Source organism: Cicer arietinum, chromosome 5 (genome assembly GCF_000331145.2).
Source record: "Cicer arietinum cultivar CDC Frontier isolate Library 1 chromosome 5, Cicar.CDCFrontier_v2.0, whole genome shotgun sequence".
NCBI classification, from domain to species: domain Eukaryota; kingdom Viridiplantae; phylum Streptophyta; class Magnoliopsida; order Fabales; family Fabaceae; genus Cicer; species Cicer arietinum.
In genome coordinates, this window is record NC_021164.2 from 4,778,416 (window position 1) to 4,792,188 (window position 13,773).

Sequence of the window (13,773 nt, forward strand, 5' to 3'; positions counted from 1 at the left end):
ACCAAACTGCTGATATCTTGACCAAGGCACTTTCTAGGCTATGGAAACTTAAGATTCAAGTTGGACATGATTGACATCTATGACTCAACTTGAGGAGGAGTGTTGGTTACGATTTTGTCCATTAAAGGGCAACTGTACAACTTTGATTAGTTGTATCATATGAATATTCTATTACCATTGATAGCTATATAATATCTTTCCTTTCTTGTAAATAATTGAGTTAATTAGGATTTAATTAGCTTTCCTTATTTACTTGTACTCCCTAAACTATTTATACCATATTGTATTACGTACAAAATCAATAAGAAATACAACATATTCACACATTTGAATTTTTCTCTATCCTTCCAAATACTAAGCTACATAAATACTCAGCATTTGCAGGTCCAGTGCTTTGTACCATCTTGTAGAATGCAGTTTCTTCATTTTGTAGGAGTTTCTCAGGTGAACTGTATTCAAGAACCTGGAAAGTATACAAGATGATGAATCTTATTAATTAATCATCAACATTGACTTGTGATTGAAAAAATCATCTATCCTCTTGATTTAGAATGCTTTAACTCTTTTGGCTAAATATGTTTTTATCCTTATAAGTGAAATTCATTTTCCATTTGGTCCGTATATGAAAAGGATTTGAATAAACCAACAATTTAGTCTCTGAAGTATTAATCCCTCTTCAATTTATTCTTTAAACTATATAAATATAATAAGTAGTCCTAAAGTATATAAAATTCTTCAATTCAATCCATATCATTAAAATGTTAGGGATTATCATTAAAATGTTAGGGATTAAAATGACGGTTTTTATACTTTAGGGATTAAATCGACAGATTTCATTTAAGTTAGGGACTATATATCATTTTTATATACTTTAGGGACTAAATTGGAGGGAGCAATAGATTAGGGACTAAATTGATAGTGCTATATGATATTGAAATTGGAAAAATTGCACTCACCTATTATGTGATTTGCTTAAATAACACATATACTATTCTCTTTTGTAGAAGACATTGATTTTCCCTCTATTACAAACACCTCCTCTCTACTATTTAAAAATAACAGTGTGACATTTGAACAGACATAAGCAGATGCAACTATAATTTTTGTAACAAATAACTTATTTTGTCAAAAAATCTGAGAACAACTTTTTACGACAATTTGGGTAGTTAACATTAACATAGTTCAAATACATAGTTAATTACATTCAATGAATGACTATCGAGTTATGCCACCTTGATGTATTCATTAACCATCGAGTGAACGTAACTAACCATAAACTCGAACTACGTTAACCGTCCAAATTATTGTTGAAATTTGTTACTAAATTTGTGTGTCAAAATATCATTTCTCAAAAATAGAAGGGCTGAATATCATTCAAACATACCTCATGAAAGCAAGTAAAATTTTCCTATTGAACATGATTGTTCAATTATAGGCACTAAATTGAAAACCTTTTTTGTATGATATAAATGGAGGCAAGTGAAATTTTTTAGTTTATGCTACTTGGACGATGTACTTACCCGACCGGCATCTAGTAACAGAATCCGGTTGCAGTCGATAATTGTATTCAATCTGTGAGCAATGATGAGCATTGTGCAGGAATCAAATTCTTGTCTGATAGTTTTCTGTATAAGAGCATCTGTTCTAACATCAACAGAAGCAGTTGCTTCATCCAAGACAAGAACCTTTGATCTTCTTAGCAATGCTCTAGCTAGACTTAATAGCTGTCTCTGTCCAACACTGAAATTGTCTCCTCTCTCAGAAACCTATGTTCAGTTCAAAAGAATTAACTTTCTTTTCAATTGAATGTTAAAAAACTCTAAGAAAAACCAATTACTCACTCATCTCATATTACTATGTGTCTCATATAGAATGTTTCTCTGTCTCAAATTATTTGTTATTTTATAATATCAATACAGCATTAATTACTTTTACTTCACAAAGTTTCCATTACTGTTATTATATGTACAAAAACATGTTCTAATATCATAAGTCAACTCATGTTTAATTTCCACAAAATTAGTAAAGTATGATTAAAAATATGAGATTAATTTTGATTCATCAAAGTAAAACTTTTACCGTGTCAACCAATCACAAATCATCATTAGTATGACTTTTAAGGTAAATAAGATTAAAGTCAAATATTTGTAGCAATCAAATGGTTGTGATTAACTACAAATTAATATGACCAACCTAAATGCATAAATTTATACCATAGTAATCAATGTACCTGAGCATCTAGACCAAATGAATTTCTTCTTAATACATCCTTCAAGTGTGCCCTTTCCAAAGCTTTCCATAAGTCAGCATCATTGTGTTCATTAAATGGATCAAGATTGAAGCGAACGGTTCCTAAAAGATAGAATGACAGTTTTCAGAAGAAAAGTTATATTGAAATTGATAGACAAAGTTTATTCACAACTTGATTGCAATTTAAAATTTTGCTGACAATGGATTAAAATTAAACTCATGTATGATTAACGAAATATAGAACAAGATTTATAGTTATAGTTGGTACCGGAGAAAAGAACCGGCGACTGTGGTATGATAGTAAGAACTCTTCGCAAATCTGCTAGTCCGAACGTAGAAATATCACATCCATCAATAATGATCCTTCCACTTTGTAGTTCCACAATCCTGAATAACGCATTAAGCATGCTAGACTTTCCAGCACCAGTTCTTCCAACTACACCTATCTTCTCAGTTGATGGTACTGTAAAGGACAATCCATGCAAGACCGGAGGAAGTTCAGGCCTATAACTAAGAACAACATTCTCAAACTCGATTGATCCTAATGTCGGCCATCCGGGTGGTGGACGGTTTGTCTCAATTATACCTGGACCCTCAGTTTCTAAATTTATATATGTGTCAACGCGTTCGACTGAATTCAAACTGTTTTCAGCTTTACTTGCTTGGCCAAGGACATCACTCAAGAGACTTGTTATGTTTAATGTATAACTGAGAAGTAATCCCATTGTAGATGCAATCATCGCAGGGTTTTCTGATCTTGCATTTTGCAAGACAGCAAATGTTGCTATCAACCAAGTCATTAGGCCTCCTAAGGTTTCTAACCGTATTTTCAGCCAACGGGTCGAACTAATATTCACAAGAGTGAATTTGATATTGTTATCCATGAATTTTCCATTGACGTTTGAAATCCTGTCGTACGCTTTGTAAGCGCGAATACTTGACAAACCATTCAATGATTCTCCAAAATGTGCATAAACAGGGGATCTTGTAATGGAATCCATGCGCTTCACTTCTCGAGCAGTGCTCTATTAGGCATGATGTTAATATGAAAGATTTGTTAATTCCTTCAACCATGATCACTTAGCGAATGTTTGGATCCAGGATTTTGGAGGGTTGACTCTATATTTTGGTATATATTTGAGATTTTAAATAAATTAAAAGAATAACATAATGGATGATCATAGAACATTTCAATTGCAGTTAAGTTACCTTTAAATCATTTTATAGCTTCCTTAATTTAGAAATTTTAAATAAACTGCCCCTGCCCTCCTCTCAAAACTCCTCCATCCAAACATACCCTTAGTGTGAATGCCTCAAAATATTACCAATTCCTAAAATTAAAGGCAAGATATAGAACACACCTGGTAGAATATATAAGCAGCATAGAAAAATATCAGAAGTGGCATTATAGCCCACAAGGATATGGTGCTGACAGTGCCTATAAGAACAAATGTCGAAAGTAGTTGCCAGATTTGCCCAAGAAACATATTCCCCAAATTAAAAACATTGATATCTATGTCTCCCGTGTCTTTTGCAAATCTATTAATTATGCGGCCAACGGGATTAGTCTGGAAGAACACCATTGGAGCACGTAGAATTTTATCTAGCATCGCATCGTGCAATCTTTTGGCAGCACGAAGACTTGAAATGATCAACCAATAAGAGTTTGCAAGTGCCACAGATACCTGAATGCAGCAAACAAAAAATTTATTTCATTTTTCAAAAATTGAAGAGCAGAGAAGTATTTAGTGGTAAGTTACATAGCTTGTTGAAGGATGAACATTTTCTTGAGCAATACTAATTCCTTACAAGTTGTTGCATGAGAGGAAAATAGAAAGGTATATGGTGAAACCGTGTGTATCAACTACACAACAGAGACTCTTTAGATAGGCTCAAAAGCAATAAATAAGACAATTACAAATAATCTATCTCTATATACAAGACATGATATAGTAGGATATGATAAGATTGAAAGCTGATCCTAAGAGATAAACAAATATATTATAATATAATATCCAGATATTATTTTATATTCTAACACAAGTAAAGCAAAGGATACTAAATGCTAAGTAGAAAGGTGAATATTGGAGTTTGGAAGCACGTGAGAAATGAAAAGATACAGTTGTTAAATAAAAACTCATAGTCATTGAAGAATCACCTGTCCAAATGAAAAAAGTGCATAAATGAAAAGAAAAGATCCTGCTTGAGAAGCTGCAGTGGAATCTTGAGATGTCCACACACTTAACCATGTGCTACTCGAAATTCGAAGAGCTTCTGTTAATGTGTAGCAAACAAAAAGTATAGAAACTACCCAGAGTCCTCCCACAGCAGATGTGTAACTGTAATTTTGTATGTGATTATAAGTCATATCCAAACTAGAGTATCCAAATTGAGTCCAAGTAGAAAAAAGTGCAAAGCATGGCTAGTGGTCACAAAAGCAAAAGAAATACAAATGGATTCAAACACCAAAAAAGCTTCCATAACCAAATTAAATTAACATAAATGTTATTTGATCATCAATTTGTGATGACAAAATTCGACAATTTTTTAATGACTAACGCAGTTTGCACATGTGGTAAATGAAATGTTATATTTGATTAATAGATATATCAAGTATCATAACTTGTTAACCATCCACAGAACTTTATTAACCACAAATTTAAAACATGATCTACCTTGATTTTCAAGTGTTCAAATCTACATGTAGTTGGAACACCTGAAATTGTGGTTGATAATGTTCAAATTTGTGGTTATTAAGTTCAATTGATGGTGAATGAATTATCCAATCTTGATATACTCATTTACCACAAGTTTTGATTGGAATTACCCAAGTGTGTGAACTGCGTTAACCATTTAAAAAGTAGTTGAATGTTGTAGTCTCAAATTGATGTTCAAATAACATTTTAGTTACAAAGAGAAGAGACCAAAAAAATGAGAAAGAGAGAAAAATATTATCATTTTAATGACGGGAATTTCATGTGTTCCTAATACTGATCAAATGCTAATTGCATTCACTTTATTCTTACTTTCTTAATGTTAGAAATAATAAAAACTATTCATAATACTCACTTAACAACTTTATTTTTTAAGATAGTTGATTCAAGACATGACACTTAAGCTTCTATGACCAAGTGGTCTAGATTTTGAACCTTGCATTGCTTATTCTTTAAATATAAAATCGAATTTCATCACAACATAAGTTGACATGTTTTTTGCCCAATACTTAAGCAGCTTAACCTTATTAGATAGTTGGTTCATGACATTATTAATAACTTTAAGGAAAAGATTCATGTACTATCAAATTTCAAACTTCATGGAAATGTTACCTCCTTAAAACTTTCAAGCTAACCACGCCTGTCTCCCGCTCTTCTTTCTTAACAAGTACCGATTTTCGCAATTTTCCCTTCTCATAGTTTGTATCATTTGGTAACTCTACAATTGCCTCATTATCCAAAGGTAAGACATCAGCCTTGTTGTAATGACTATCTTTATCTTTGTTACTATCTACTTCTTGTTCCATTTTCCCCGCATTTTCCATTAGTTTCTGAAATAGAGGCCCACATTTCGACAACTCCTCGAACGTTCCTTGCTCCTTAATCATACCTTCACTAACAAGAATAATTTTATCCACCTGAGGGAGAAAATGGAGCTGGTTGGTGACAAGAACCCTGGTTTTTCCTTGCAGCCCTTCCTTTATACAATTCCTGAAAACCTAAAGGACATTGAAAATCAGGTTATATGAACTATGAATTGTGATCATAGATGATTTCAGAAGAATTAAATGGTCAAAATTAACGGTGGAATCAGCAATTCCAGTCTACTGTGAACTTCATCCACCTACGTTGTCTCATGTTTAACTCCTTCTGATCAAAAAGATACTTAAGGCTCTTATGGTCACTAAAAACCTCAAATCTAGATCCATATAAATAATGTCTCCACATCTTAAGTACAAAGACAACTGCTGCTAGTTCTAGGTCATGGGTAGGGTAGTTCTTCTCATGAATCTTCAGTTGCCTAGAAGCATATGCTACCACATTCCCATCCTGCATAAGTACTCCACCTAATCCTGAACCACACGCGTCACAATATACTACAAAGGGTTCACTCAGGTTAGGTAGCACTAAGATCGGTGAAGAGGTCAATCGTTTCTTAAGCTCTTGGAAACTATTCTCACAATGAGTATCCCACACGAACAATTCCCCTTTTTGGGTCAACTTAGTTAAAGGTAAGGCCAACTTGGAGAATCCTTCTATGAACCTACGATAATAACCTACCAATCCTAGGAGACTCCTAATCTCAGTCACTAATTTAGGTGTTTTCCATTCTAAGACACTCTCCACTTTGACAGGATCAACAGCTATTCCACCTTTTGAAATTATATGTCCTAGGAAACTTACTTCCTCTAACCAAAATTCACACTTAGACAACTTGAAAAATAATTATTTCTCCTTAAGGGTTTTCAAGACTATCCTTAAATGTTCACCATGTTCTTCCTTAGTCTTAGAGTACACTAAGATATCATCTATAAACACAACCACAAAAGAGTCTAGGTAAGGATGAAAGATCCGATTCATGTAATCCATAAACACTACTGGCGCATTAGTCACACCAAAAGGCATAACCAAATACTCGTAATGGCCATAACGGGTCCTAAAGGCGGTCTTAGGGGTATCAGAAGGCTTCACTCAGATCTGATGGTAACCTGATCTCAGATCGATCTTACTAAACACACATGATCCTCTCAATTGATCCATAAGGTCATCTATCCTAGGCAGCGGATACTTATTCTTGATTGTCACTTTATTAATTCGACGATAATCCACACATAACCTCATAGAGCCATCCTTTTTCTTAACCAACAACACAGGTGCACCCCATGGTGAAACACTAGGTCTTATAAATTGTTTTATCTAAAAGCTCTTCCAATTGCTTCTTAAGCTCAGACAATTCTAAGGGAGACATATTATATGGTGCCATGGATATAGGTCTAGTACCTGGTACAAGTTCAATGCTAAACTCAATCTCACGCTCTAGTGGTAAACTAGTGACATCTTCAGGGAATACTTCAGGGAATTCACATACAATAAGAACATCTCGTATTACCACTTTTTCTTCAAATTCCAGTGAGGCTAGGATCATGTATAACTAAGCATCTTCTTTCAAGAGTGCCTTCACTTGATTGGTGGATATATTGCTAGGCTTATCCCTCTCTTCTGACTCCATGAATTCAATGGTCTTACTAAAAAAAATCTACGCGGAAACGGTTGGCAGATAACCAATCCATACCAAGAATCACATCAACCAAACGCAAAGGTAAACACACTAAGTCAACTCAGAAGTCCCTTCCACACACATGGATAGAAATGTCAAGACAAACACTAGAGGTATCAACAGAATCACTAGTTGGGGTATTCACAATCAAATCATACTGCAAACAAGATACAGGTAGTCCTAAACGTCTAACACAGTCAAGAGACACAAAGGAATGAGTGGCACCACAATCAAATAGTACAAATAAAGGAGTATCATTTATGAGACATGTACCTTGGATCAAGTTGTCTTTCTCAGACGCTTCTGCACCGCTGAGGGCAAAGACTCTTCCATTGTATTTAGGTCGGCTGGCTTGGGAATTCTGGTTTCTAGGTTGTGGAGTCTTCCTCGGGTAGGGGCTTGTGGTGCTAATGTGGCCTTATTGTTGACAATTAAAACAAGTAATTCCAACATCTCTACATTCATATGCCATGTGACCCTGCTTACTACACCTGTGACATCGGATAGGAGTAGTTGGATCACCATTATTACCATTGTTGTTGCTCGAGACTTGACTCCTGTTGTTACTATTTTCATTACTAACTCCTCGTCCATTGGGGTTTCCTCTACCACTCCCATCACTATAACTGTTTCCATTTCCTTTTCCGTTACCACTACTAGCTCCTTTTCCAGCTGAAAAACTATATTGTTGATAATTATGACGACTTCCAGATTTACTAGGAGGAAAATAGTAAGGTTTTCCTCTATTATGATGCATAGGTCTGTTGTCCTTCATGGTACCAGTGTTTCTGTAATGTTCCTTTTCAGCACGACTATCCTCATCATAAATCCTACTCTTATTCACTAGGGTAGGAAAGTCACGGATCTCTTGCATTCCAACCTGTTTCTTGATCTCTGGTCTGAGTCCCATTCCAAACTTGATGCACTTAGACTTTTCTCCTGCCTCTCCAACATAGAGTGGATAGTACCTAGATAATTCCTCGAACTTAGCAGCATACTCCGCTACCGACATATTCCCCTGTTCCAATTTAACAAATTCCATCTCCTTTCTATTACAGATATCTTCAGGGAAATACTTAATTAGAAACATGTTCTTGAATATAGCCCAAGTAATTGCAGTCCCTGCATTATCTAAACGTTGGCGCGCATTATTCCACCAATGTTCAGCTTCCTCCGTCAACATAAAGGTACCAAGATGCACTTTCTGACCTTCGGGACATGCCATTCCTCTGAAAATTTTCTCAACTTCTAGCAACCACTTTTGAGCCCCATCAGGATTATAGCCTTGTGGAATCGATCCATCACCATGAATTCATTTATTTGCACATTTCCTTGGCTACCACTGTAGCTAGTAGTTTGAGCAACAACTTGAGCAACAATATGTGCAGCTTGAGTAGCAGCTTGCGCAAAGGCTTGTGCAGTAGCTTGAGATTCAGCCAAAGCTTGGAGAGCCTGCACAGTAAATCATGCCATGGACTCTAGAGCCTCAGCAATCGCAGCATCATTCCTTCCACTAGCCATCACTACCTACATCAATCAGATAAGCCAATCAAATATAGTGAGACACTTGGGGAAGTGAGAAACTGTCTTAGTTCTACAACACTAACACAATAATGACCATAACCACAAAACACATAACAGAGTACACAAGGAAACATAGCGAACACATAACACATTTACGGTCTGATTGGACAGACCAGCTCTGATACTAGTAATGTGACACCCTAAACCCCAAAAAAAATTATTTTTATTTTCTTATTTTTTAAACAATGAAATTATTTCCAAACAAATAAATAAATATAAACTTTCAAACATTTTTTTTAAGGTAAAAAGTGTCACATAATAACGAACACGTCGAATAAATTCAAAGGTTCCATCAAACTTAACAACTTGAAATCACAATGTCAGACAACAAAATCTTTTTTGAAGTGCACATACTTATGTGTTAAATTAAGTGAAAATGTAGTCTCAACCCGATGTTGTTGGTATATATGACCTCGTAATAAGCGGAATATATCAGAATGTATCAGTTCTTTATGAAATTAAATCAATTTCATACACACAGCGGAAATTAAATTGTGGCATACAAGATTAGCAAGTTTTATTAGATTGATATGAGATTAATCAAGATGCATACAAGTCAAATTATCAGATTAAACAATATTGCTTATCACAGAATATGTTTAACATGCATCTAATTTTAATCACATATACAGATATAACAATATAGTAAATCAAAGGAGTTAAGGGTTAGAGAAGATTGCACCAAGAATTTATACTGGTTCAGTTGTCAACTTGACAACCCTCCCTGAAACCTATCTATCTTAATGATATCTTTCTTATTGATCACCCTCTGATCCTTGTAGATACTCAGCAACCTATCACAGAATCAAAGTACAACTCTTTCTTGTTGAGCACTCTCACCCAAGAAAGTAGTCACCAGTTTCTAGCTGGATTTTCTCGCCTTGTTTTTGTTTCAAAGAATTATTACAAACAGAATACAGAAAGAACAAAAAGTAGTCTTCAATCTTGGTCAAAATGGCTTCTCATAATTCTGGATATCAAAGATTTGTTTATGAGAAGCCTTGTCTTTCAAGATCACTTTTCCAGCTATCTTTTTGATTGTTGATAATCCTCTTTTTCAATTTGATCTGAAAAAGTAATCTCATAACCAAGTGTTATTGTGTATCAAGAATATTCAATGTATATTTCAGATTGATATCATTGTTATTATCATTCATGTTATTGAAAGACAGATTGAAGACAGTTTATATAGTTTCTGAAAAACACATTAATCAATCGATTTACCAATCGATTTCGTAAAGTGATAAACCAGTCTAATCGATTTGCCAATCGATTATCGTGTGTCTTGTTTTTCTTGAATCTTGAAACTATATAACCCAATCGATTTACCAATCGATTCTTTAAACAACATTTCTCAGTGATTATGTTAAGACTGATATGAATCGATTTCGTAATCGATTGCAGATGTTATGTTCAAAACTGAGACACATATCAATCGATTCCATAATCGATTTATCAAATCTTCATAATCGATTAACAAATACTTAAAATCGATTTGGTCACAAGCTCAGAGTTCACTGGGTTTTCAAAAGGTTTTGTCAATCGATTTGCCAATCGATTGAGTTTAAGTCAGTGACTCAGCTATTTTGATACTAATCGACGTGCCAATCGATTTGTATGTATTTGTCTGAAAACGTTCTTACCTGGGATTTGGTTCAATCGATTTCCCAATCGATTTCGACCAAATTTAACTTGATTGAAATATTACAACATAGATTGTCCAATCGATTTGTATGTCACAGGAAAAGTTATTTTGCAAGTGATTTTTAAGTAATCGATTTGCCAATCGATTACCCTTAAAACTGGGTTTCCACTGTGACTTGTCCAATCGATTTCCCAATCGATTTATTTCAATCAGGTTTACTTTGTGAATTGTATAATCGATTTGTCAATCGATTACCCTCAAAACTGGGATGCTACTGACTTGTGCATTTTCAATTTCTAATTTAGTCAGTCGATTGCCCAATCGATTATACCAACACAAACAGTTGTGTTTCCTTACACCTTTGTTATGAAATCGATTTCCCAATCGATTTGCTTTAGTCAAAAGTCAACTTTTGTTGATTTCTTGTGTTTCAAGCAACCTGTTCCAAGTGTGTAGGATTTGATTGTTGTTCCTGAAATCTTGCTCAATTCAAATATTAGATTTATCATGTATTGTATGAACATTGTTGAATTATTAATTATGTCAAAATTAGGAATCAAAGGATCAAAATCCAACAGATGTCACTATCAGAGCGGGAATTCCCAAAATAAAAATACTCAAAATAACATCAACACAAGGCATAATAGGAAGGGTCTACAAGGCAAAATAACATCACCTGCAACTTACAACTCGTCTGCGTCCATCGCAAACGCCAAACACAAACAACGAGGGGTGAATATCGAAATTATGTAACAATATAAAATACACGAGAAGAACACGCAAGCAATCAAATTATCACCACCTCAAAAATAGTCAAGTGTATAATATCAACGGTTTATCAAATTCATTCACAATAAGATAATGACAAGGATGAAATGCTTACTCTATACTTCATCATTTGGTACCATCCTACTCTGAAGTACTTAGTTAGGAGGCCTGATACTATGACAGTACAAGAGTGGACGGACAATTCATGAATGGTCAAGTCCTCATAGATCCCCTCAACTCAACCCGAGACACATATACGCGACGGTCGGGGTACTCTTGTGTTGCACGGTAGCTCCCGACCTTAGGGAATAACCCACTAATCCACTTAGGAATTCCCCACTAGAGGTACCCCCAAGGTCTATCAGTCTTACCTTACAGTTCGACTGTAGCCCTCCACGATCAGGCTCATTCAGTTGTACTTCCCTGAATCACTAGGTTTGTCAAACCCTCCCTATATGATGACAAAATAGTTCTAACTCCAAAATCACAACTCAATAAGTTTCAGTTTAACTTTACAACATTCATCATTATATATGTATATCAGTCAATCACAATAAAATCCAATATTTTGGTTTGCACTACTCACAATGCATCATCCAGTCTTATCTATCACAAAATAAAAGATCAAACAGGTGGCACATTCAAGTAATATCACAATTTCATTCAAGTAGCAAGAATACTCCAGTACATATCATTCACACAGTAACAATCAACATAATATTCATAAAATCAGACGGCATACAATCTTGATATAAATAAATTTACAGCAATTCTATAGGTTGCTAAATTATATTTTAATCCTCACTATTATCATTCACATTTTATTAATTAATTATTATTACTCAATAGGGCTCAACTGTACGTAGTAAGCCCCAAATGAACATCTGGGAATTTCAGTATTCCCGTTCATCTCACATTATTTTATACTCATAAAATCGAACCTCGTCTCACCCTTTACCTTGGCTGAAGATTTTTCCCAACGAAGTCGAGATCCGCTGATTTAATGTGTCATGTCTTCGCCAACCACCGTCTCTAACAGTCCACGAGCGAGAATAAATCAACGCAACAACCAATTACAAATTAGTTACTTGCTCCAAGAGGTAATTAATTAATTTATTAATAATACATTGATACTTTATCTAATAATACATTAATACATTGTAATATAATTCAAACATTTAATTAATACCGTTAAACACACATATTACTATAATCAAATTTTATTTAACAAGGTATGATAGAAACAACTTAATATTATGTCTATATAATATATATAATTTTGATCCTCTCTGCCTTTTGATTTCACGATAATTTGTATGAATCGTATGCTGCCTTATCAGAAGTAATTACTTACTTCAGTGAGTTATCCTCCAACAATTCCCTTTAGAAATCAATTGCATCTAATGGCTTAGCTGCTAACTTATTTTCTGAAAGTTTGTATAACAACAATTCTTATATAGCATAGTCCGTTTGTTGACAGAAACAATAGCAAGGCTTCTAAAATTCCAAATTAAAGACTAAATCATGGTTATACAATTTATTTTGGGTTCGTGGTTTTCAATTTCTTAACTTTCGTTTATATATATGTGTTACTTATTCTATTGTACTAACAAAATCTGTATCATTATCAAAGCTAATTGATGGAATTAGTGAAACATTATTATTATTATTATTATTATTATTATCCCATTCTATTAGAGCTAAAGGTAACAACTAGTATAACAACACAAATTCACTCCTTGTATTATTTTATTTATATATATATATATTTATTTTATTTTATTTATTTTTGTAAGTTAAATATAGTTAATATTAATATTTTAAATCAATTACTAAGGCAAATACACAGACACACCTAAAGAAATTAGAACACATATTAACACTCATAAAAAAAAATAGTATTGTATCATTATACTATTTAAAATAAGGTAATGAGAAATTGAGGTGTTACAAGAGAGGAAATAAAACATTTATACAGAAAAAATTTCTCTCCTTTGTTACACATTGAAAATAGGAAGTAAGAAAGAAGTATATTTGGTGGAACTCAATCTTTCTTTCTCCTCAAATTAAAAATAAAATATATCAAATTCTTCAATTAATGTAAAATGACAACTACACCTCTACTTTATTTATTTTAATTTTATTCTTTTTACCCTATCTCAATTATTTGTAGAGATATTTATGTCGTTTTAGAACAATAATTCTTTCTTTCATCTCACTTTTTCATTTATACCAAACTATTAATTAATCATTGT

At 33.8% G+C, this 13,773-nt stretch overlaps 2 protein-coding genes across 4 annotated transcripts; both read right to left on the reverse strand.

The window, feature by feature from the left end:
• Positions 1-217: 217 nt before the first annotated feature.
• Positions 218-4,540, reverse strand: LOC101504903 (ABC transporter C family member 12-like). 3 transcript variants are annotated; one of them, XM_073368536.1, is made up of 6 exons: positions 4,409-4,540; positions 3,612-3,935; positions 2,519-3,275; positions 2,231-2,352; positions 1,521-1,766; positions 218-463 (listed from the first exon to the last, which is right to left on the reverse strand). In XM_073368536.1, the coding sequence occupies exons 2-6, from the start codon at positions 3,858-3,860 to the stop codon at positions 320-322; spliced, it is 1,518 nt and encodes a 505-aa protein (XP_073224637.1). In that variant the 5' UTR covers positions 3,861-3,935; positions 4,409-4,540; the 3' UTR covers positions 218-319. The 3 variants fall into 3 exon arrangements, with proteins under 3 accessions (XP_073224637.1, XP_027186675.1, XP_073224638.1); XM_027330874.2 differs by lacking the exon at positions 4,409-4,540 and adding an exon at positions 4,060-4,202; XM_073368537.1 differs by lacking the exon at positions 4,409-4,540 and adding an exon at positions 4,011-4,153.
• Positions 4,541-7,582: 3,042 nt separating this feature from the next.
• On the reverse strand, positions 7,583-8,746 carry LOC101505209 (uncharacterized). The gene is made up of 2 exons (XM_004515454.1): positions 7,981-8,746; positions 7,583-7,938 (listed from the first exon to the last, which is right to left on the reverse strand). Exons 1-2 carry the CDS (start codon positions 8,744-8,746, stop codon positions 7,583-7,585), a joined length of 1,122 nt encoding a protein of 373 aa, XP_004515511.1.
• Positions 8,747-13,773: the final 5,027 nt, after the last annotated feature.

Coding starts and splice junctions, on each gene's coding strand:
- LOC101504903 (XM_027330874.2), bottom strand. Junction 3,276..3,611: donor CTGCTTATATATTCTACCAG/GTGTGTTCTATA, acceptor CATGCCTAATAG/AGCACTGCTCGAGAAGTGAA. Junction 2,353..2,518: donor GTCGCCGGTTCTTTTCTCCG/GTACCAACTATA, acceptor TCTATCTTTTAG/GAACCGTTCGCTTCAATCTT.
- LOC101505209 (XM_004515454.1), bottom strand. CDS start 8,746: ATGGCATGTCCCGAAGGTCAGAAAGTGCATCTTGGTACCTTTATGTTG. Junction 7,939..7,980: donor GGGTCACATGGCATATGAAT/GTAGAGATGTTG, acceptor GTCAACAATAAG/GCCACATTAGCACCACAAGC.